General features: G+C 41.3%; 1 protein-coding gene across 2 annotated transcripts; it reads left to right on the forward strand.

The window, feature by feature from the left end:
• The first annotated feature begins 379 nt into the window (after positions 1-379).
• Positions 380-21,189, forward strand: TSEN15 (tRNA splicing endonuclease subunit 15). 2 transcript variants are annotated; one of them, XM_067535185.1, is made up of 4 exons: positions 380-386; positions 5,430-5,511; positions 6,378-6,513; positions 20,809-21,189. In XM_067535185.1, the coding sequence occupies exons 2-4, from the start codon at positions 5,433-5,435 to the stop codon at positions 21,011-21,013; spliced, it is 420 nt and encodes a 139-aa protein (XP_067391286.1). In that variant the 5' UTR covers positions 380-386; positions 5,430-5,432; the 3' UTR covers positions 21,014-21,189. The 2 variants fall into 2 exon arrangements, with proteins under 2 accessions (XP_067391286.1, XP_067391285.1); XM_067535184.1 differs by lacking the exon at positions 380-386 and adding an exon at positions 1,780-2,166.
• The last annotated feature ends 1,005 nt before the right edge of the window (positions 21,190-22,194 follow it).

The following is a 22,194-nucleotide window of genomic DNA, read 5'->3' on the forward strand; positions in this document are numbered from 1 at the left end:
AGGAATAAGGTATATGTGCCCTATCAAAGCTATACTTCTTAGATAGGCAAAACTCCTGAAAATAGCCAGAATAAGAGGAGCAGGATTGGTTCCTCAGTGACCTCTTGCACCCATGTAATCTGCAGACTGATTATATGCTGAATAAATAAAGATGTCCTTTTATTTAACCTTCGTTCCTGGACCCAGTTGTTACAATATCATCATAACAAGATAAGAGAAGGGACTGTTTATTTTCCACTCTGCTCTGCCTAAATCTGAATACCTCAGTCAAGTCCCTTCTTATTCTTCTCTTCCGCAGGCTAAGTAATTCCATTCCGTACCTTCCCTCTAAGCATTGTAGTTGCCTGTCTCTGGGCATTTTCAGTCTCTGCCAGATCTTTCTTGAGGTAGGTTGACTAAAACCGGGCACAGTGCCTTAGAGGGGGCATTTTGTTGTTTCATTTATGTCATTGCTATGTGTTCTCTATTATTCCCTTAATGCACCAAGCATATCTTTGTTTTTAAATGCTGCAGCATACTGAGCACACACCAGCATTAAGCTATGCTTTAATGCCTCTGAACCAGAGATGTATTTGACTCTGTAGTTTGGGTCAGTGTTTGAAATTTTAAAAGCCAGGCTCCAAGCAAGGAACTTGCAACTTCTGCAAAGGCAGTGGTGTGCCGTGGGTCTCCGGCACCCGGGGGCCAAGCCTGCATTTGTGCCCCCAGCCTCACCACCTGCAGTGGCAGGAGGGGTCCTGGTGCCGCCCCCCCAGCTGCCCCAGAGAGGGGGGCATCTATACCTCTGCAAAGTGAAACCTGACATGCATTGGACTGCAGAAGCAGTGCCTAAATTTTGCCAGGCCTTGCCAGGACTGAGCCCCAACACCTTTAGGCTTAGCAGTTCATAGCCCCGGTACCCCTGGATTTGCTGCATCAGTTACGAATGCAAAAAAAATTGCTTGAGCCCAAGCACCTAATTGCTTGAGCCCTGGCACTTCTTTCATTACAAATCAAGCACTGTGTAGAAGCCCCATTCACAGTGGGAGTCAGAGATGATTATTTCTAGAGATGATTATGTATATATTTTTTGAATCTGCACTGATTATACAAACATCAATAAATTAATAAAATATACCATATTAGCTTTAATCAGGTTCTTCCTTCCTCATCCTTCCCTCACTTTATATCTTCTCTCCATCCATACAGTCTCTCTTTCCCAGTAATGTCTTCAGTCTGACTATTATTATGCACATTGTCAGGGTTTTGTCTTTACTTTTCTCCTTTCATCTCACCAACACTTGTGCCATCCCCCCTTCAATTTAACCTCTTTATTTTATTTTCCTTCAGCATTTCTTCACCTGCCTCCCTTAGCCTCCTCACTCTTGCTTCCCCCTCCCCCCTTCTGCCCCTTTTCTTCCTTTTTATTTTTTCCCTTCCTTTCTGCATCATTGCTTGCTTCCCTCTCATTCACTTCCCCCTTTACCTTCAATCGCTCTACCTCCTTCCCATCCCTCAATCACCATCCTCTATTCCCTACTTCCCATCCTCATCACCCCATCCACCCTCCCTTAAGTCCCACTTCCATACTACTTTACATGGGCGTAGTGAAAACGGATTGGTAAATATTTGTCTGGCAACTGAAAATGTAAAGCACTTTATATAACTAATATTTATAGACTCTTCCCCAATCTCTTCCTCCACCAATTTCAATTCCCCGAATCCCCCTCTTCCTGTCTTTCCACGGTGAAGTTTACTTGCTGCATTTCATGCTATTTCACGCGTTTCGCTCTCTCTGTGGGTAGCGTTTATTTAATGGCACCTGCAGTTTATTTGCGTGGTGACCGAGATGGGACAGACACGGGGCGGGAAGACACGGCCAGAGGCGGAGCATGTACCCGCGCCTACGTGACAGGGCAGCCGCGTTGCTCACAGGCTCCCCACGGAGCGCGCCGCAGCCGTGCACGGCGGGGCTGGGCCGCGGCCGTGCAAGGGAGGAAGCGGAACTATAGCGCGCGCGGGCAGCTTGCTTGTCCCCGCCCGCCGGCGCCGAAGCGAAGCCGCGCTGCGCTGCAGGGGACGCGACGGAGCTGCATGGAGGCACCGGGCTGCGTGGCTCGGGGCAACCCCCCGCGCGGACCGGAGCAGGGGGCGCCCTGCGGCAACTGGATGGCGACTCACCCTAAGGTAGGTGGTCGGGCCCCGCCCCGCCCAGCCGCGGACCCGCCGCAGGAGCCAGAGTCAGCCCCGCCGTGCAGCCGGCCGGCCGCTTAGGGCCGAGGCTTGGTGTGTTTGGTCCTGCAGCTGCCGCGCGCGGAGTGGCCTAGATGAGCCACCCAGCGGCTGGACAGCCTGACTCCGCGGGACCCGGCCGAGCCAGGTTCGGCGCGCTTCTTTCTTCGCCATGCAGGGACCGGTGCCACTGCCAGTAACAGCGCTGGCAGTCACGCTAGTCAGGCCCCCCGCCCCTCCTCTCGTGCCTGCACAATGCATGTTTTGCATGTAGAGCAAAGGTGTCATATGAGGCTCAAACACGTCTGCGAGCTGAGAGATCGAGGTTGTAAGAGTCGTAGGTCGTGTTAAAGTAAAGTAAGGGACGCCCCTCTCTCAAGTTGCTTCCTCTGCAGCTTTTGCCCTTTGTTTGACACTTGAGGTCTATAGCCAAGACTATCCAAAATAAAATAAGCCACCTTTGCCTATTTAAAAAATATCTTTAGCTTGAATCTTATCTCATATCTGTTAATTTCCCTAGGCTGCTGAAAGCCCTGTCATTTGAAAACCAAGAATGGCTGGAGGTTTGGGGTCTTTTTACTAATTTCCCAAGAAGTTTTGCCTGAGTTCTTGAAGGGATCATTCAAGCTGACAAATTCAAGCTCAGACCCTTATAGTAGCTTTTCACCACTAGTCTTTTCTCTTGCTCTCAGCCTCACCATTGAAATAAACACATCCAAGAAATACACAAAAGACTACAACTTATGATCTACCTTACTTTGGAGAGGAAGGAGAAAAGGAGTACTCAACTTCAATGAGGCGTCAACCTGATATTTATTTGTGTGATGAGCATAAAGATAAAAACCTAGACTGACAGATAAAGAGAGTGGGATGACTAGGTAGACAGAGAGAGACTTTACTCTCCACTTACCGGATAGGTTTTTGTTATTTATTTGTATATTATTAAATTGAATGGAGCCTCACAAGAAACTTTTTAAAAAAAAAAAGCATAATTTCTGCCCTGAAAAGCATTTGATTGTAAATTCCTTAGGACAGTAACCTTTGTCGTCTTGGATATCTGTAAAGCCCCATAGGCCCCATGCACACCAATGGATCTATATAAATAATGTGTCTCCTAGTCTTTGGAATTGTTGAAACTGCTAAGTCTCTTGGTCAGAAGAGGAACTACATGGATTGATGTGATTTTAATGTAATACACTTCTTAAGAGTCTGGCATATTGAGAGACCTTATCTTACATTTTATAATTGGAGCTGTTGAGGAGTATTATTAGCGTGTTATATACCCCTTCACATAACACAAGAACCAGGGATCTTCCAATGAAATTAATAGGCAGCAGGTTTGAAACAAACATAAAGAAGTACTTCTTTACACAACACACAGTCAACTTGCAGAACTCATTACCAGAGAATGTTTTGAAGGTCCCAAGTATAACTGGATTAAAAAAAGAATGAACGAAGTGTGACCGGATGCCTGGATGGGCCACAACGAGAGTGCCACACTCAGGACAAACTGCAAGAAATAAAGCAGAAAATGCCCCAAACTGGTGGTTTATTCTATAATTAGATTCACCAAGCCAGTAACACGAGCTTCTGTAGTACCTCATTGGTTAATAAGAAGCCAAACACAATCCCCTTTAGGCATTCTACCCCTTGGCTCCCATCTAGATGACCAAGTCTAATATAGTGAGGGGTTATTGAAAACCTTACTCCCCATACTTAAGGTCATCAATCCCAAAGGTCTGGACGCTTATTCCCAGGTCAGTATGAAGCTCAGATCTTACCTAGATATCATACTGTCAGCCAATTCTTAATAACTAAATCTAAGATTTATTAATAAAAGGAAAATGAAAGAAGAGAGTTATAAACAGTTAAGAGATCAATATATATATTCAAATGCCTATAAAGTCCTTAGGTCAGTTGCATAGCAGAGATGGTGAGGCTGCTGATTTGTAAAAGTCTTTCTGGAAACAATTCAAAGGGTTATAGTCCAATACCAGTTCAGGTGCAGAGTGTTAGTTTTTCCATGAGAATTCCAGGGTAATCCAGATATTTTCATGGAGACCTCAGTCCTATGTCTTAAACCTTCCCTGTTAAAGTTTAAACAGACCTGAGGTGAAAGGATCAGGCCCAAAGCATCTTTTATAGTTGAAGCAGGCTGGACGGTGACAGGCAGTTTCACCACATGGGCTTTGATGAAAGTGAGCTGACAGTTTGTGATCTGTGTTCAATGGGCCCTTCCTCTTACCTTAGCCTACCCTTAGCAAAAGCCATTCAAATTATCCAGGTAGTTCAGAGGTGGTTTACTATGTTGAGTTATAAGTTTTGAAGAGAAATGACAATATTATTACACAACAAGTCCCATCTTAATGATAATATCCCTTTTTGATCTCAGAGTCAATAGAATACAGTAATGAACCTTTATAACACAGGAACAGGTTTCAGTGTTTACAAGCTAATTAGATCACATTGTTAGATTTCTAATAGGATGCAGCTAAACAGACACATTTAGCACTTTCTCTTTGATTCTCTAACAATACTGGCAAACAGATTCAAGGTTCTAATCTGTTTGATAGCTATCTACAAGGAATGGCCCCTTTTACCATTGCTTTTGATATGTCCTTAAGGGTTGCTTACGTGTCACCCTGCTTGCTGATTTTTTTTTTTTAACCTTTGCTGGTTCAGTGTTACAAATGTGTGGAGGATAGGTCCATCAAAGGCAAGATGGTCAGGGATGCAACCCAATGCTCTGGGTGTCCCTAAACCTCTGACTGCCAGAAGCTGGGACTGGATAACGGGATGAATCACTCGATAATTGCCCTGCTGTAGCATATGGCATCAGCCACGGTCAGAAAAGACAGGATAGTAGGATAGATGGACCAATTGTAAGACCCGATATGTCCATTCTTATGCTCTTATGATGAACTGTAGCAGAAATAGATGAAATGCAGAATCTTTCTCCACAAAAATAGCTCTGTTCCAGAAACAGTCAGGATTCTTTAAATGCATTTTTATCTGGTTCAAGTGGAAATGTAACTTTAAAATATTTTAAGAGGTCAGTATTTTTATTGGGGTTTAATCTTTTTTAATCTTAATAGCAGTTTTTTAAACAGACTGCAATTTGCATGCTTTCTCGTTCTCTTAAAAGCTTTATATATCTGCACCTATTTGGCTTCTGCTCTGCATTCTTTGATTGATTGTTGTTATGTGCCATGTTTCAGCTCATGGAGATGATGTCGTTGGATGTGGCTGACAGCACTCAAGTATATGCTGCTTTCTTAGTTTACTTGGACCTCTTAGAAGGTAAATTAATGAAAGTATTTTTCTTGAGAGACTGAGCAATCTGAGAAATCAAATAAACTAACATATATTCTCTGATTTTGAAGACCTAAATGCTAGTAGCACCCATTCCATGCTCTGGTTATCCCAAATTTAGCAGAGTAATCAGCTACACCAAACAAGCAGCATAGGAGTGGGCCACACACAGGCCATCAGATGGGATATTAAGAGTATTGCAACTTTTGTTTAAGGCTGGTATTTTCAGATATTGAGGAAAATGTAATTTTTGGCCCAGGAGTTAGTTCAGACCTGTCATCATTAATTATATCCCTCTAAAGCAAATGATTGATCATTGGCAGAATGAATACTATTGTATTAGTGCAGTTATAGTAATCCTGAATAAACATTTTTAGCTTTAATCTTCTGCCTGCAAGGATATAGCTGTGCAGTGTTGTTGTTAATCTAGTTATCAAGCACTTTCTGAGCATCTTAATATTTTTTCAAATTTGATATTAGGTTATAATCTTGCACTAAAGAGAACCGTGAAAAGAGCTGCATGGATTTTTTTTCTTTGTAAAACTGAAATTTGGGGGCCAGATTGTCATCTGGTGTAAACCATCATAGCACTACTGGAGTCAGCAGAGCTATGCTAATTTACACTATAGAGAATCTGGACCTTAATCCTTTGTGGCTATTACATTAAAGAATTGTTCACAAGGTGATCGTTTGTGCTGAACTAGGAAAATTTTGTATCTCATGGGGAAATTTTACACACGGGGAAAATAAAGACCACAATAAGTTGACTTTCTTCCCAAATTTACAGCCTCCTTAATGATGCAACCAGAATAAGAATAGTGTGTTGTGCTTTGGTCCATCTCTTTTATTTTCAGGTAGAAACTGGCATGAAGTGACATACATTGGAGTAGCAGAACTCCAGCTCATATGTCTCCATGGGCGTGAGAGAGAAGCTGAGAATTTACAGGTTGTGGTGCCAACACCTGTCCACATGTCATTCACTCATGAGAGGTGAGCAAGTAATACCAGAGTATTTGGTGCTGAATTACCAGCAAGAAAAAACAGAGGATGTAAATACTGAAAGAGCAGCTGACAACTCATATAAAACTTTAGAAAAACATTCTCTACTAAACAAAACACAACAGAAAAAAAGCAGGGGAAAAACAAATTCAAACATGAGCTGAATTATTTCAAGTATTAGGAACATTGAGGCTGGTATTTTTTTCCCTTACCCTGATCGGTTTCTTTTGCTTTTTCTTCACTTGAAATCATAACCCGTTAATGTAACAATTTCCACAGCATTTGGGTGTATGTCCATTCAAAAACACTTTATACTGCTCAAAGCCCTATCTGAAATATTCATGATGATTTCCTCTAATGGGGTTTATACAGATAATTCTTTTCAAGTACCTTGAAGATGATGAAACATACTTATTCTCTACTGCTTTTGTTAGATACTGGATCCCAGGAATGGACTCTCTATTTTTTAAATTTAAATATAATCCTGCCCACTGTCAATCTGAAAATTTGCTTGTACAGGCTGAAAACAGTTATATGTAACTGCGTTCTCAGAGCTATGCTTTTGCATTAGATCTATCTAGGAAGGTGCTTTATAAACCTTTACTTTCACAGTTGTACATACAATTTCTTACGCTGGTCAAGGAGGCGGAGGCAAGAAAGATGTGCTTTTCTAATGACTTGGGTTTTGTAATGGAAAGTATTTTCAGGGTTACTTTAAAAAAATTCTGTTTAGATCAAACTTTTTTTTTAAACATTTTTGGGTGTGTTCTAATTGTTAGGTAAAATGTACAATATTCCTCCCCATCTGATAATAGCTGTCTTCTTTCTCTTCCTCTGCCCCCTAGGCCTGACATCCTATCCTACTGTGTCACTTTGGTCATTTCTTACTGTGATTTCAGGAGAGCTATTAACAGATCATACAATTAATTGCACTTGATGTACAGTGAACTTCATTTATATGCATGCTCTATGAATGTCTTTTTAGACACATTTACATTTTCCAGGGACTTTATAGATGACAGACTTGTCTGAAGGAAACAACTTTGCCTCCCAATAATAAATGTGTTTGTAGGTTATCCCAAGGGTGTATCTTCAGCAGCAATATATTTATGGAGGGAAATGTGTACAGTGGCAACTAGTCATGTGGTTGGAAGCTTTCTAGTTGAAATTAATACAATTAATAAGCTTAGCTTGTTTAGCCTAACCAAAAGAGGTTGAGGGGAGATATGATTGCTCTATAAATACATCAGAGGGATAAATACCAGGGAGGGAGAGGAATTATTTAAGTTCAGGGCCAATGTGGACACAAGAACTAATGGATATAAACTGGCCATCAGGAAGTTTAGACTTGAAATTAGATGCAGGTTTCTAACCATCAGAGGAATGAAGTTCTGAAATAGCCTTCCAAGGAAAGCAGTGGGGGCAAAAAACCTAGCTGGCTTCAAAACTGAGCTTGACAAATTTATGGAGGGGATGGTATGATGGGACAGTCTAGTTTGGCAATTGACTGATCTTTGACTACTGGTGATAGATATGCCAATGACCTGTGAAGGGATGTTAGATGGGTGGGTTCTGAGTTATTACAGAGAATTCTTTCTTGGGTGTCTGGCTGGTGAGTCTTACCCACATGCTCAGGGTTTAAATGATCGCCATATTTGGGGTCAGGAAGGAATTCCCCCCTTCTTCCCCCCAGGCAAATTGGCAAAGGCTCTGGGGTTTTTTCGCCTTCCTCTGTAGCATGGGGCACAGCTCACTTGTTGGTGGATTCTCTGTACCTTAAAGTCTTTAAGTCATTATTTGAGGATTTTAATAACTCAGTCATAACTTAGAGGTTTATTACAGGAGTGGGTGAGTGAGGTTCTGTGGCCTGCATTGTGCAGGAGGTCAGACTAGATGATCACATTGGTCCCTTCTGACCTTAGAGTCTGAGTCTATAATAAGATTTTTCAATTACTGTTCAACAAACCAATCATTCTGCTGTTATGGATTTGGTTTTAAAAAGAAATATCACAAAACTGTATTGTCAGATGACATGTTGCTCTGCTATATAATCACAAAGCTAGTGAAAGAAAAGATGGAAGACAAAGTGTTTACTATTGTTCTGGTTCTTGTGAATATTTTGACCTTTCTATGTGGGGAGGGATTTCTGCTTCTTGTGGTTTGGGGTTGGAGATGGATCCAAAATTGGTGTGGGTAGTTTGATAGCAAACTAGGCTTCTACATGCTGTCTCTTTGTTTGCTCACATGTTGGTGAGTTTCCACTTGAAATGGAAACCTTTGCCTCCCTGTGGTGAGCCAGTGCCAGCAATTCTGTGTCCTAACATGTATTTTATTGCTGGGAGATCCTGTACAACATTTGTACCCCATTGGACTTTTCGTTCATGGGTTTTCTGAATTTGTTTGTACTGTGGTGGCACTGTTTGCTCTGTTTCTGGCATCAGCGTGGATGGAATCTTTTACTGGAAGGATGGTCGAATGTTAGAGTGAATGCATTACATTGATTAAAAGTACAGTTTGTGACCAGCTTTTCCTATAGAGTAAATAGAGAGAGTATGTCGTCACTAAAATGTGTTCTGGGTGAATACAGATCTTCACTTCCATATGACTCCATTAAAGCTGTGCATATGCCTGTCCCTAATGCTGGTTTAATAGCCATTGGAGGTATCTGGCAGGAGAATGGTATGGATACTGCTGAACACAATGTAGATACGTGATTCTTGGTGTCTCCAGTATACAGTAACTGGTGTCTTAATGATCATCATTAAAAGGACCCAAATACAATGACCTCAGTTCTGTAAACAGCCACAGGGAGAGTCCAACAAGTGCATCCTTGCGGATGGAATTTCACAGGCACATGAGTCCTGCCCCCTCCTGCTGACACTGAGCAGTGAGAATCCAAAGGATCCGTTTCTGTGGATATTTGGGGCAAAAGGTAATGTTGCGTGTAAAGGCTCTAAATAACCCATAAGTATCCCAAATGTCACTCTTTGAAAATGACTCTTCCATATTGTAAACAATAAAGTGAACTGTAGAGCAGGTTGGAAATGCATCAGGTTGCAATAGTGTTGATCCCTTGTTCTGATTTATCAGTTTAATGAGCTAATCTTGACTTGTGTTAGTGTTGAAACCAGGGTTTAAACTGTTGAATAAAATGTACTGGCACTATTGCTAACTGGGTCTGGAAATCATAAGCTAAATACAAAAGCTAGCAAATGGATGATGTTCAGTAACTTAATCAATGAGCAGGTGGGGGTTGCTGGAGTGGTGACCTGCCTTTCAAAGCAACTTCAAAAGGGGCTTGCCCATGGCCAAAGCAGCTCTGCATCCCCTCTCTGCCTAGATAGCTTCTTTGGCTGACTCAGTCGTGAGGGAGTGAGTCTTCAAAGGAGCCATGTTGAAGGTGCAGTGAGAATTACTAGCAAAAGAAATAACATGAATGATAAAATTGGAATTTGATTTAGGCTAAAATTCTGAGCAGCATCTTAAATCCCATTTTGGCCTTTTGATACTGAATTTTAGAGGACTTCAACATTTTCTCATGATATCAAGTTTATTGTGTTAATTGAAATCATTTCATAAGGTAAAGCAATTCTCCTTACAAACTAAGGCCACTATCCTGCAAGCCACTCCATGCAAGTAGATACTCCTGTGACAGCATGGAACCACAACAACTTAAATAGCTCAATACTACTCCCACTGAAGTCAGCAGCAAAACTACTGACTTCAGTGTGAGTGGGATCTAGACAAAATTACAGCATTTCAAAAATTGATCTTACTACACAAGCTGAGAAAATGTGGGACTCTATTTGGGGAGGATGTGCCCAATGTGTGAGTGCTTAAAATGCAGCTTATTGAGGCTTCTGTGAGTAAACACCTATAGAACAAGATTCTGCTTCTTGTTCCTCCCCTTCAATCAAAAATACCTTGCTGGGATGTGGAGAGTCTGTTTTTGGCCCTGCTGAACTCAACAGTGATTTGCACTTGTTTACGTATCTGAGGGGAACCTGTGGACCTTAGCACATGTGGTCCCTTGGCTCTATCATGTTCCCTTTTTACCACTGACAAACAACTATGTCCACCAGTGTACTAGATCTGAGTGTGTAATTGTCAAAGTGTTCCAGAATTAAGGCCCCAGCCCAGTAAAGCATTTAAACACAGGTAGTCCCTGTCAATGAAACTACTGGCATGGGCGTAAGTGTTTGCAGGAATGGTGCCTGAATCTTGTGGGTATTGTTAAAAGCTTTGATTTTTTTCCAGACTTTACAGAATTAAAGGGACACTGTCACCTTAACAACATTCTCTAAACAAACACATCTTTAACTGAAAAAGCCTTTGATTATTAAGTGATTTGTCACTGCTCTTTAACTCTATGGTTTTCACTGTCCAAGATTATATGCAATGAAGCCAGTTTCACTCTCAGATTGTTAGTATTGCAGTGTTTGGGTTTCAAGCAGAGGAGGGTTTATTTGTTCAAAACTAAATTTATGTTTCCACAGACATTTTAAAAAATTGTTTTATTGGTATTATGTCAACAGACAATTTGTACAAACTTTGGGGGCTAGAAGTGGGTTGATGTCCCTTTTAAACATTTGTCTAATTTGTAATTGGGCAACACGTTTTTCTCTAATGACCTATAGAATTTTTTGCATAGAAACAATAGCACTGTAATTTTTCTGGTTCACTTTTAACTTGTAAGTGAAATTAAACATTCTCTTCAACTGTAATTGTCAGTTTAGTTGCAAATTGCTCACTTGTGATGCTATTCTTAAAAAGGCAGTTTGTGATTTAAGCTACTTCAAATGTTAAACTTCTTAAAACTGTAATTTGATTAGCATCCAGAGAGAAACACTTATTTTTAACAAGTCAGTAATTACTGCTTATACCACTCAGTTCACTTGTGTTCATGTTTTCAAAGTTGCTATAGTCAAATACAGTTTGCAGAAGTCTAGTTATTTCCTGGAGGGGGAGAGGGCGGTCTCTGAGGTCCATTAGACTTAAATAAACAATGTAAAAACCAGACTTGTAGGCTCCCCTGCGGGATCCTCCACAAACATCAGGAGAGTGACTTTTTATCATGTGCAATAAGGACCGTGAATGTTTTTATTGTATGTGATTTTAACCTTCCTCTTTTGCCTCATTCTGCCCAAATTTGAAAGTCCAAGCTGGATCAAGGGCAGAGTGCCGGGGACCAGAGGGGCTGTCTTTTCATGCACACCTTGGCTGAAGATCTATCTTCTCTCTGGTTTCAAGGCAGTCATCTGGGAGCAGATGTTTGGTGTAATACTTGTTTGCCTGGCTGACTACTTGAAAGCTCTGCTACACTGACTGCAATACTGTAGAGAACTTTTCTTTTGGTTGTCGTGAGTAACGGCACTTTTGTTTCCTGCACGAGTTGGGTGAAGTGCTGATTTCTGCATACAGAGACTAACGTACATTAACTCTCCAGCCCTGACTTGCCTCTTCACATGCTTGGAGTGGAGGAAGCTGTTCAGTTTGGTCAAGCTTCTGATGAATTATTCATCCAGCTATAAAGGAGAGATTCAAAACCTTCAGCTTCCATGGCATAGAAAGGTTATGGCTCATTTCAGCTAATTGGAGCCCTATGCCTCTCCCATTTATTACAAACCGCTCATAGCGCTGAGCGTTTTCTCTTTGCTTTTCAGACTTTTTTTGCAGAGAGAATTTAATAGAAATAAACGTTATCTTCTTCATCTTGTTGCCCTTGCTGCCCATGTCCAGATTCCTGGAAGGCCGCCCTGCTCTTTTGAGGATTTCCCTGAATATGGTTTGAGCAACTCAACAATTCTTCAGTGACCTGTAGTCTATTGCTTTGGTACCACCACGTCTTCCTCTGTCCCTCCCTCTCCAAAGAAAGCATGCTCACTCCACCCTGCCCTTCAAAAGGGAACCCACTGAAAAGGACACTGTCAACTTGAGATCTTAATAGCGTTAAAGTGAGTTTAAAAATAGTCTTAGGCATTACACCTGCCCCTTTTATTCGGGATCATGCCCATCACTGGTGTAATATCTAACAATATCCCAGAAGTGCACTAAATGAAATGACTAGTATCTGTCATGTGGTGACACAGGCGCCCCCCCCGCAATATTTGTGATTTTACTATCCTGTTTTCCTAATGTGTGAAAGATTCCCCCCCCTCCCCCCCCCCAGCAGGAGAAACTGTGCTTCATGCAAAGTGCTGTCACATATGCCAGCTGAGCAAATACTTATGTCTAACCTCAGCAATGATGCTTTTCTCCCTTACTTGTAATAAGAGCAGGTAAAATATCTTCAGACAAATGTGGAATTGAAAAAAAAATCAATGGTGCCTCTTCAGTTTGTGTAGTTATTGGTCAGTGATCAGAGGACTGGGCTGCAGCAAGAATGGTTGTTTTGGGTTAACTATTGAGCAGGGGTATTGGCCTATTGGCTATAATTCTTGACTGGGAGTTGAGATCTGGATAATACTCCTGCAACTGCCTCAGTTGACTCTTCTATAAAATGGAGAAAATATCTATTTCACAGGGATTGGGCTTAGTTCAAAGTCCTTTAAGAGTATGTCTATGCTGCAGCCCACGCTGTGGCACCCTCCCATCTCGCAGGGTCCTAGAGCTCGGTCTGCAGCCCGATCCTGAATGTCTACATGGCAATTAAATAGCTCCCTCTTTAGCCCGAGTCAGCTGGCATGGGCCAGCCATGGATTTTGAACAGTAGTGTAGACCTATCCTAAGATCTTCTGCTGGGGTAGGTGGTTTAGAAATGCAAACTGTTAGATGTGGTATATTTGTATAGCAATGCCTTTTTCATGATGAAATCCAATTAATTTTGTACAAAGTGGATTGAAAGTGGATAGGGGGTTTTCGTGTGCAAATTTAGGGTTTGATTTGCGACACGCTGACTTCAATAGGAGCTTTGTTTGCTGTGAGCATGCAGAGTCAAAGAACTTGAACTCTGTTTCTAGAATTCATGCATCTGAGAATCTGGTCCTTAAAATCTAAGGGAAAACACCCCTTTTACAAGAAAAATTAATGTTTGGTGGGATTATCTTTATTGCTTTGTGGGACTATTTGCATGAGAGTGAATTCTCAGTAGATTTTGACTCTTCTTTTGCAGTGCTTCAGTTTCTCTGAATTTTTTCAGTCCCTAGGTTTTCCCATCATAGTGCTTCTGCTGAAGATTGAGAGAGGTTGCTGGTGAAACCCCAGACTTTAGCAGTCTCTGTTTAACATTCAATGACTTTTCTTTATTCTTTAAAAAAAAAAAAAAAAAAAAAAACCTTGCAGGATATTTTAGCTCAGCAGACTTCTCACTGTGCTCCCAGCAGCACAAATGCTTGATTGTTCTATAAGCTCTCTTGGGGCTCTAGCTGCCTTTCGTTTTTACTAGGCAGTCACTGGCATTTATCCCTTGAAGGTGGCATGTGTAGGGTATCTGTTGTCACTGAACCTCTGGATGAACAGGGCTATTCTGGAGCCTCAGGCACCAAGTTAATTATGTTTTGTATTGCACAGTTTCATTTTAGCATGACAAGGTGAAACACTGTAATGATTTTGGCATTGTATATGTGTTTCATTTACAAGACTGCATTCACTAATCTGGTAAGTGGTGTTTATTGGGACATTGCATGCTGCAGAGCGAAACAGAAGTCATGATATATGTTTCTGACTTCAAATGCTATCACAGGATATCACCATTGTGAGTTAAGTTTCTTGGTTTATGAGCCTGATGTTGGAGCTTTTAATGCTGACGTCATCAGCGACTATAACAGGCACTGGATAAAGTTGCTAATAAATAGCAAAAAATTCAAAATTCCTCTTGTTTCAGGTTAACCACAGCTCCGTTGGCTTTGAACTTATAGGCTACATTTTACTGAAATCTGGTAGTGGATTATACTGAGTTTCTTAAAGTTAAAAGCTGGTTTGGCAAAGGGTGCTTATAAAAGTCCTTTGGAGAGAGGTGACTGGCTTACAACTTCAGTCATATTGTTATGTTAACTTTCATGAGTTGGAATTTTTGTTCTTCTGCAACATCTGTTGTCATGCAAGTAGATTGTGTGTCCTAGAACTAAGTGAGCTTTATATTTGGGAGGAGGGTTTGGGCTGAAACAGCCAGGACATCTGCAGGCTTGTGAAGCTCAGTGCACAGAGTTTGTTGTTATCAACTTCAAAAGACACAAGAGTTAACAATGAGAAATAATAGCTGTAATGACCAGCTATACACAGTGCATGCCATCAGCATTGTACCATTGATACTGATGTATACTCAAGTCATCAGTAAAGATGGAAAGACTGTGCAGCGTTGCTGTCCATTTTGAATATTGTAACACAAGAGTCTGGGTGAGGATGGGGGAAATCAGTAATACAGTGGAAATAAAGACAGCCTCCTGGCACTGGTTCAGCTTAAAATATTATAGTCATCATTCTGGTCCCAGGTGATGGATCACTTCCTGAGGTATCTGAATCAGCAATGCAGGATTCAGCACTAAGGAATTAAAATATTAGCTCTGATGTTTGGGGCCTCGTCTCAAGAGGAGCTGAGCATCCTCTGTTTCCTTTGATCTCACTGGGGACAATGTTTGAGGCTGCTCAGTACTTCACAAGACTGGTCTCTTCTGCTCCCGCTAAGGATGTTGAGAAATGGAGGCAGTAGAAACTGTTCTGAAAGGATAAAGCAGGGGGATAATACTCCAGAATCAAATTCTCCATTCTTCAAGAACTGTTTAACACTACTTTGTCCTCGAGAGAGATCAGAGTATATCTTGAGCACTGTCAACAATCCTTGGGGAAGAACCGTTTCTGGATATGAAGAGAAAATTAAATTGGAAAGAGCAAAGAGTAATCCCATCAGAGGAGACGGATATGGGAAATATGGCAACTGCAAATAAGGGAAACAGTCCTTCACACCCCCCCAATATGAAGTTACTGGGTGATGTTCTGTGGCCCGTATTGTGCAAAAGGTCTAAATATGTGATCATAATGGACTCTTCTGGTATTAAAATCTGTGAGTCTCCTCTTTCATGCTAAGAGTCAAGAATGAACTGAATACTGAGCTATGCTTTCAGTCCGGTGTGTGGTTTTTCAAATGAAGTTGAAGACACACGGAAAGATCTACTAGGTTATGCTGTGGATAATTGAATTTCTTTATCCCCAGAAGAAAAAGCTATCATTTATATACCAGTGATTTCAGTTAGAGATGTTTATGGGAGTAGAAACCCCTCATAGTGAATCCTTAACAGGAGATGGTGGTTTGTCTTTTTTCCTATGATCTAATCCACTGTTTCTCAAATGGTGTTCTGCGGAACCCCAGGGTTCCGTGGGCTGAGTTGAAGGGTTCCGCGAAGAAGCGGAACCGCGCTGCCGAAAGTACCAAAAATCGCGCCACCGAAAAGAGGAAGATTTCCTCGACTTTTCAGCAGAGGGTATGGCATGGGCGCTCAAGGGTTCCGGGGGGAAATAAAATTGAGAAGCACTGATCTAATCTGTAGTCACAGCCATATGAACTACTGCATTTATTCAAAGAATATCTTTTTTTAGGCTCTTAAGTTATCGAAGAGAAGGTTTACTAGCTCTGCCAGATCTGGCAAACCTATCTAGTAATATTTCAGAAGGCCGGGAGCAGAGTGGACATCTGGAGAGAGGCTGCATCAGTTTTTGGCATTCCTTTATTTAGGGCCAAGCATCCTTTTGAAGTAGAAAATCCTTTTTGTATCTACGTTATTCAAAAAAAACCATACTGCACTGTTTATTTGTGTCTCTGTTCATTGCAGATCTGATATACAGTAAATTCACCCTGTGAATCTGGATAAACAGTCTGATTATCCTCCTACCTCCTCTTGTGAATAATCAAGGCTGAAAAGGAACTTAATCAGAAATGCTGTATGTTGGTCCCAACAATCAAGCCTTGAATGGAAACAGGAAACAGGCATCTGATGCGGACTTCCTGAATTCCAGAGACTTATTTCTTTAAAGGCTCTCCTCAAGATAATTTCCAACAGTGCTGCATTGCATTACATCTAGTTGATATACATTGTATCTTCCACAAGATGCAATAGACTCCTTTTGGCCGTCTGAATTAGGAAAATGACTTAGTCCAATGATGCTCCAGGATGACCCATCTTAAGCCATGATTGAAGATGGTTTGTCTGGTAAAATATATTGTGTTGAAGAATAGCCCTGTTGCTGAAAATGTTTTAGACAGTCCACTAACACACTTCCTGAAGCAAGTGTTGGAAATAGGTTGGCTCTGTCTGTGTAAGTGGCCAAACCATTTTCAACTCAAGTTGAAAGGCGGATGTGGGAAGTCGAGTCCTTGTTGGAATATGTTATTAATGCCTGACCATATTCCTGGGGTTGTTACATCCTTAAAGTCTAACTGTTGCTGTGGAGGGGGTAAAGTTCAAACTCTTCAGCTGAGCTATTCATGCTGCTTTTTGTAATGGCTTATGTCATCGAGGTGCAACACATGGTCAAACTGATTCTAAGGCTGGTCTCAGAGCTTGCTGCAGGGTAGCTAATGCATCTGTTTCCGTGCAAGAGGCAGTTAAATCTTTTACTTTTGAACCTTGCATTACAACAGTGGGTTTCTACTGTTGATCTGTAGGTGAAGCATTGCAAAATTTTCTTGATGATAAAAATTAATTTCAAACTGAGCCTGAGGCCATGTTTAGCGTAGTTCAGGAGCCGAAAACAAATGAATACCAATCTCCCAAATGCTTTCATTTGCCTTCTCATCAACCTTTTCCCCAGCTCCTGAGCAAAAACTGTTCTGACTAATATATAACGTGAGGCTGGAGGTTGGAAATGACTAAGGCCATGTCAAGAACTGTTGCCAATGTTAATGTTCATAAATGTTTCCCAAACATGATTCCAAATTGGTTTGTAACTACATGTGAGTGGTGGGAGTATTGATGTGAGGAAAGATTAAAAGGAATTTACCATGTATAGCTTGGCTGAACAGTATCTAAGGTGCTGGGAGGGATGAATGGAAAACCATCTACATTTGAAGGATGTAAAGAGAGGACTCTTATTGGGCTCTCCAAGGCATGAAATTGAGCAAAGGGGAGCTTAGACAATCAGGGGAACAAATACTAATACTAAGGCCTACTAAGCAGAAGAATATCCTCCCCAGGGAGTTAGATGGTGGCAGTCCCATGGATTGTCTAGTCTAGTTTAAATGATTCAGACGACTCAAGAATATACATTAAGAAGCTCCTTCTGTGTTTGGAGCTAAGTAAAGGCCACTCCAACAAACAACAGAGGCTTCAATCCAGTTCCAGGGCTACTCTTAAAATGAGCATTAGTTTAATTTATATGGGTCTTGAAATCCCTTTTGCAGCCAAAGGTACGTTACCACCATCCTGCATAATCTGTATTCTCAGCAGGGAGACAATCCCACAATTCTCCCAGGGATGCTGTTTTACTTTCTCAAACTGGACTCTGGGCAATACAGAATTATGTTGACCTGAGTTCTATCTGCATGCAGCCGTCAAAGTAATTTTAATTGATTTTGTGCATCCACATTATGCTCCTTGTATTGGCAGGGCGTGTCCATACCAACTGTACTATCAAGTGTGGAGCATTGTGGGATGGTGTCTGAAAGCCAGTAATAGTTGATGTCTACATTGTGTTGACCTGATTACATCAACGTTGATTCTATGCCTTTCATGGAGGTGGAGTAATTAAGTTGGCGTAGTGGGGCAGTTACGTCTGCAGGACGGCAGTGAAATTTTACTGTAGACACATACATAGTTAGGTCGATGTAGGCTGCCTTGTGTAGACCAGATCTCTGTTTACCTTCTGACCTGCTACTGAATTCTTAAGTGCCAGGGCAGTTTCTTGAATTGTGCAGTACTTTTAGGGCACATGTCTGCAGCAAAGATGAGAGTATGGGGCACTTACTATTATATGCAAAACGCCAGGGCAGATGCGTTGCAAATGCCAGGGCAACTGTGTAGAATCCTTCATTAACTGTAGAACCCTATTCATCTCCTCTCTCACACTTTATTATTCAATGTGCTTCTATGAAAAGGACACTTCTGCCACTCCTCCCTATAGCAGTTTGGTGTGTCTTATGGAAAATTACTGATTGTACTGTGGAAGGCCAAAGAAGAGTAGAAGCCTGCAGTTCTGAAGGTGTAATTTGTAATGGAATCTATTTCCAGGTGCTCCAACCCATTTTAAATCATAAATGAGCATTTCAATCTGGAGTGATGGGGCTGGTATTTTTCCCCCTACCTGCTGATCTGTGCTTGACATCGGCACTTCAGCTGGTGTCCCGGGGCCACTGATGTACAGCTGCACCACCATGCACACTGGCAGGGAGACCCCAAACTGAAAGCAACTTGGCAGTCAAAATAGTACTAACATATGGGGGTAGGGAGAGAGCTAATTTAAGATGGTTGATTTATAAGCCTTTTGAAGGCAGCCCTTTTCTGCCCTAGGCATACAGCATCTCCTTGCATGCCTGCCTTGTCATCATCAGCATTTCTGATCCATATTTTCATGCTCCTATGTTACTATGATTGTTTTAATTTCTATGCTGTGTGAAATGGCTGGCAGGCCTCCCCTTGTGTGACACCTGCTGTGCATGGGGCCCAACTGTGAAACCTACAAGAAAATCTTTGTTTTTCTTGTTTAGTGAAGCTGAAGTCTGACTGATTTCTGCAAAACTCTGAGACTGCTAATAGAGCACTGGGAGGATCATGTGCTTAAAACATCCTCTGTCTTCCAGGCTGCTGCTTTGTCCTCTGCCACTTTCCATTCGATTCCTCTTGGATCTTCTAACCTTTTAAATGGGGTGGAGGAAGATAATCAGAGTTTGAGAAACGGTGTCTGACTTACCGGCTCTACACATCTCTTGGAAGGGGGGACCCAAAGATACATTAGGTGATGGGTGGGGGGAGGCATGCATACTGTAAGGACAGGCAGGCTCTGTCACAATATCCTGGACAAATTCGCCACACAAGGCTTTGTTTTCTCAAAAGAGATGGTTTTCAGTGATATTCATTTACAAATGTTACCACCACAGTCATTTAAGCTATTATGCACTCTTATCCATTACATGTCCCCGCTCGAACGTCCTCAACTCTGAGACTAAATGTTTTCCGTTAGAGTCCTGTATATTTGTGCTGAGATTTTTGGATTCTAAAATGACCTTTTATTTTATTTTATTTTTTTAAATAAAAAGTCAGACACCCTTGATTCAGTTAGTGGACAAGTAAATAGTTATTCCTAAAATGAACGGAGATGGAAGCATTTCTTCTGTGTATGTTGTCCTGGATTTAAAAAAAAAAAAAAGTAGTAAGTGGAAAGTAGTTGACAGCGAATGTTAGTTAACTCTTAGCTTTCATTCTCTGGCTCTGTCACAGACTCACTCAATTTCTGTGCCTCAATTCACCCATGTGTAAGATGGAGATAATGCTTCTTTTCACCCTTCATCCATCTTGTCTATTTAGATTGGAAACTTTTCAGTTCAGGGCCCGTCTCGTGTGTACGGTGTCTGGTGCAATTTGGCCCCAACTTGAATGGGGCCTCTTGGGACTACGGTACTATAAATGATTAATAAGGTGACAATGTAGTCAGCTGGTTTATGCTGTGCTATATATGTGAGGACACTACCTGTTAATATAGTGATTAATCCAATTCCAGCAGGGGTCTGAGCAATTGGAGAATTTTAAAATCAAAATGAAGGCTAACTTTTCCTCAGACATTTAAATGCATTTCTTTAACTCCAGAAATATGAGCACTAACAGGGCTGACTAGTGGGAGTGGATCATAGGACTTTGTTGCTTACTCTGAATTAATACTAATCATCGCGTTAAACATGTGTGCACTGAAGGCAGATAGTTATGAGCTTTAGAGCATAAAAGACTTTATAAGGATCATTGCTCTAGCAACGTTAAGGATAAATTAAATGAAATACTGTAGGCTTTGTAAGCAGAAGAGCTGATAAAAGAGAGCGAGCTGTGTTAAAAATGCAAGGTTTTGTCCCCACTGTTTCTCTTTCTTGCTTGCTCTTAGCTTTCTGCCTTTTGCTGCAGAGAGGAAAATGTGTTCTCTAGGCAGGATAGTGGTATAGACTAGCCAGTAAGCAGTATTGCCACTGCAGTGCATTTGTGGGAATGTCCTTTAAAGGTAGAAAATTCTCTTGACAGCAGAAGTGTTCATCATTTACTGGCTGGGATGTTCTCAACCCTATAAACCATGGGAAATAGGTGGTGTTGCAGTTTTAGCTTTGTGCTATGTTGAAATGATTGTGAATAGATTCCTAACTGGGTATTTTCCTTTCAGGCTCAGAGAGATCATGAAGAAAGCATGTGTCCCACAAGATAAAACAGATTCCCCACTGTCAGTCATCCTGGCTATAGTTGAGTCAGATTCCACAGTAGTCTATTATAAACTGACAGACGGTTTCATAATGCCAGACCCTCCTGATGATACTGAAGACATGGACAATAAACAGTGGAGAAAGAAAAGAAAGAAGCTTTTGAGATGACCAAGACAAAGATGAACTGTTTCTTGGCCCCTTATTTTCAGTTCTAAACAAATGCAGTAATGTGTGTATGTAAATTAGAAGGTACAGGGGCTTAACTGCTGCCTTGCAAATCTTCACTTGCTCTGGAGAACTCAGACTTCTGCAGTATACTTCAAAATAAAATGGTATGTAACATGTTTCAGGGACCTGACTTTTACACAACACAGCTTATGCCTTTTTCCTAATCTTTTCTTTTTTTTTTTTGAGAAGCAGTAGTTTTCAAAGTTTGTCCCTTATTCACACACACTTACATTTGTGGCAAAGTAAAGACTGAATAGAGCAAGACCTATGGCATAAGTTTTAAAGGTAAATATTTAAATAAAATAAGCAGTTCTTTAGTGTAGTTTGGTTGGAGTGAAGGTCTTCAAACACACATCTGCAAAAGTTAAAAAGGCAATAGTTTGTCCTAACCATAGTGCCAAGAGCATTTAAAATATAAATTGCACCCACTACTTTACACCAGATTTAGAGTAAAACAGTAGGTTTTGTCCAGGATTATTTTCTTTGGGTTTGAATGTATTGCAACTGGAAAAGCGACATCACTATAATGCAGTGGTCCCCAAATTTTAACCCTTGCCCACCCTTTCTCTGGTCCATGCCCCCGTATGTATACGCTAGCTGACGCGGGGAGCAGGGCTGCAGTTGGGGCCAGAGGAAGCAACAGGGCAGCATGCCCCACATTTTGAAGACCTCTGCTATAATGGCTGATAATTCCTAATGCTACGAGAAAAAGAGCCATGGTCTAGTCATTCAAGCCCAAGACAAAGTTCAGCAACTCTTGCAATCAAATCCTGCATCTGATAGGTGGCCAGTCACTCAGGTCCAATCTACGTAAGCAAATGTCCATGTCAGTAGATTATGGTATAATAAGCTAGTCCTCCAGTTAAGTTATAATGCTGTTTATTATCCACGTGAATGAAAACTGGAGGGTTAGCAGGTTAAAGATCAAGGGTTCAGTAATAGGGTCTGGTTGTATCTATACAGTAAAAAACAAACCATTTTATGAGAAATTCAGGGACCTCTTGTGTTATAACATGATCTCTTAACACAGTTAACTTTTCTATGTGAATGGCTCCTTATTCTTTTTGCCTCAGTTATCCCATTTTAAAGATGATTTCTATTACCCGATCTTTAAAGTCTTT

Source organism: Emydura macquarii, unplaced genomic scaffold (genome assembly GCF_026122565.2).
Source record: "Emydura macquarii macquarii isolate MOO-44397 ecotype Brisbane River unplaced genomic scaffold, CSIRO-AGI_Emac_v2 contig_3477, whole genome shotgun sequence".
NCBI lineage: Eukaryota > Metazoa > Chordata > Testudines > Chelidae > Emydura > Emydura macquarii.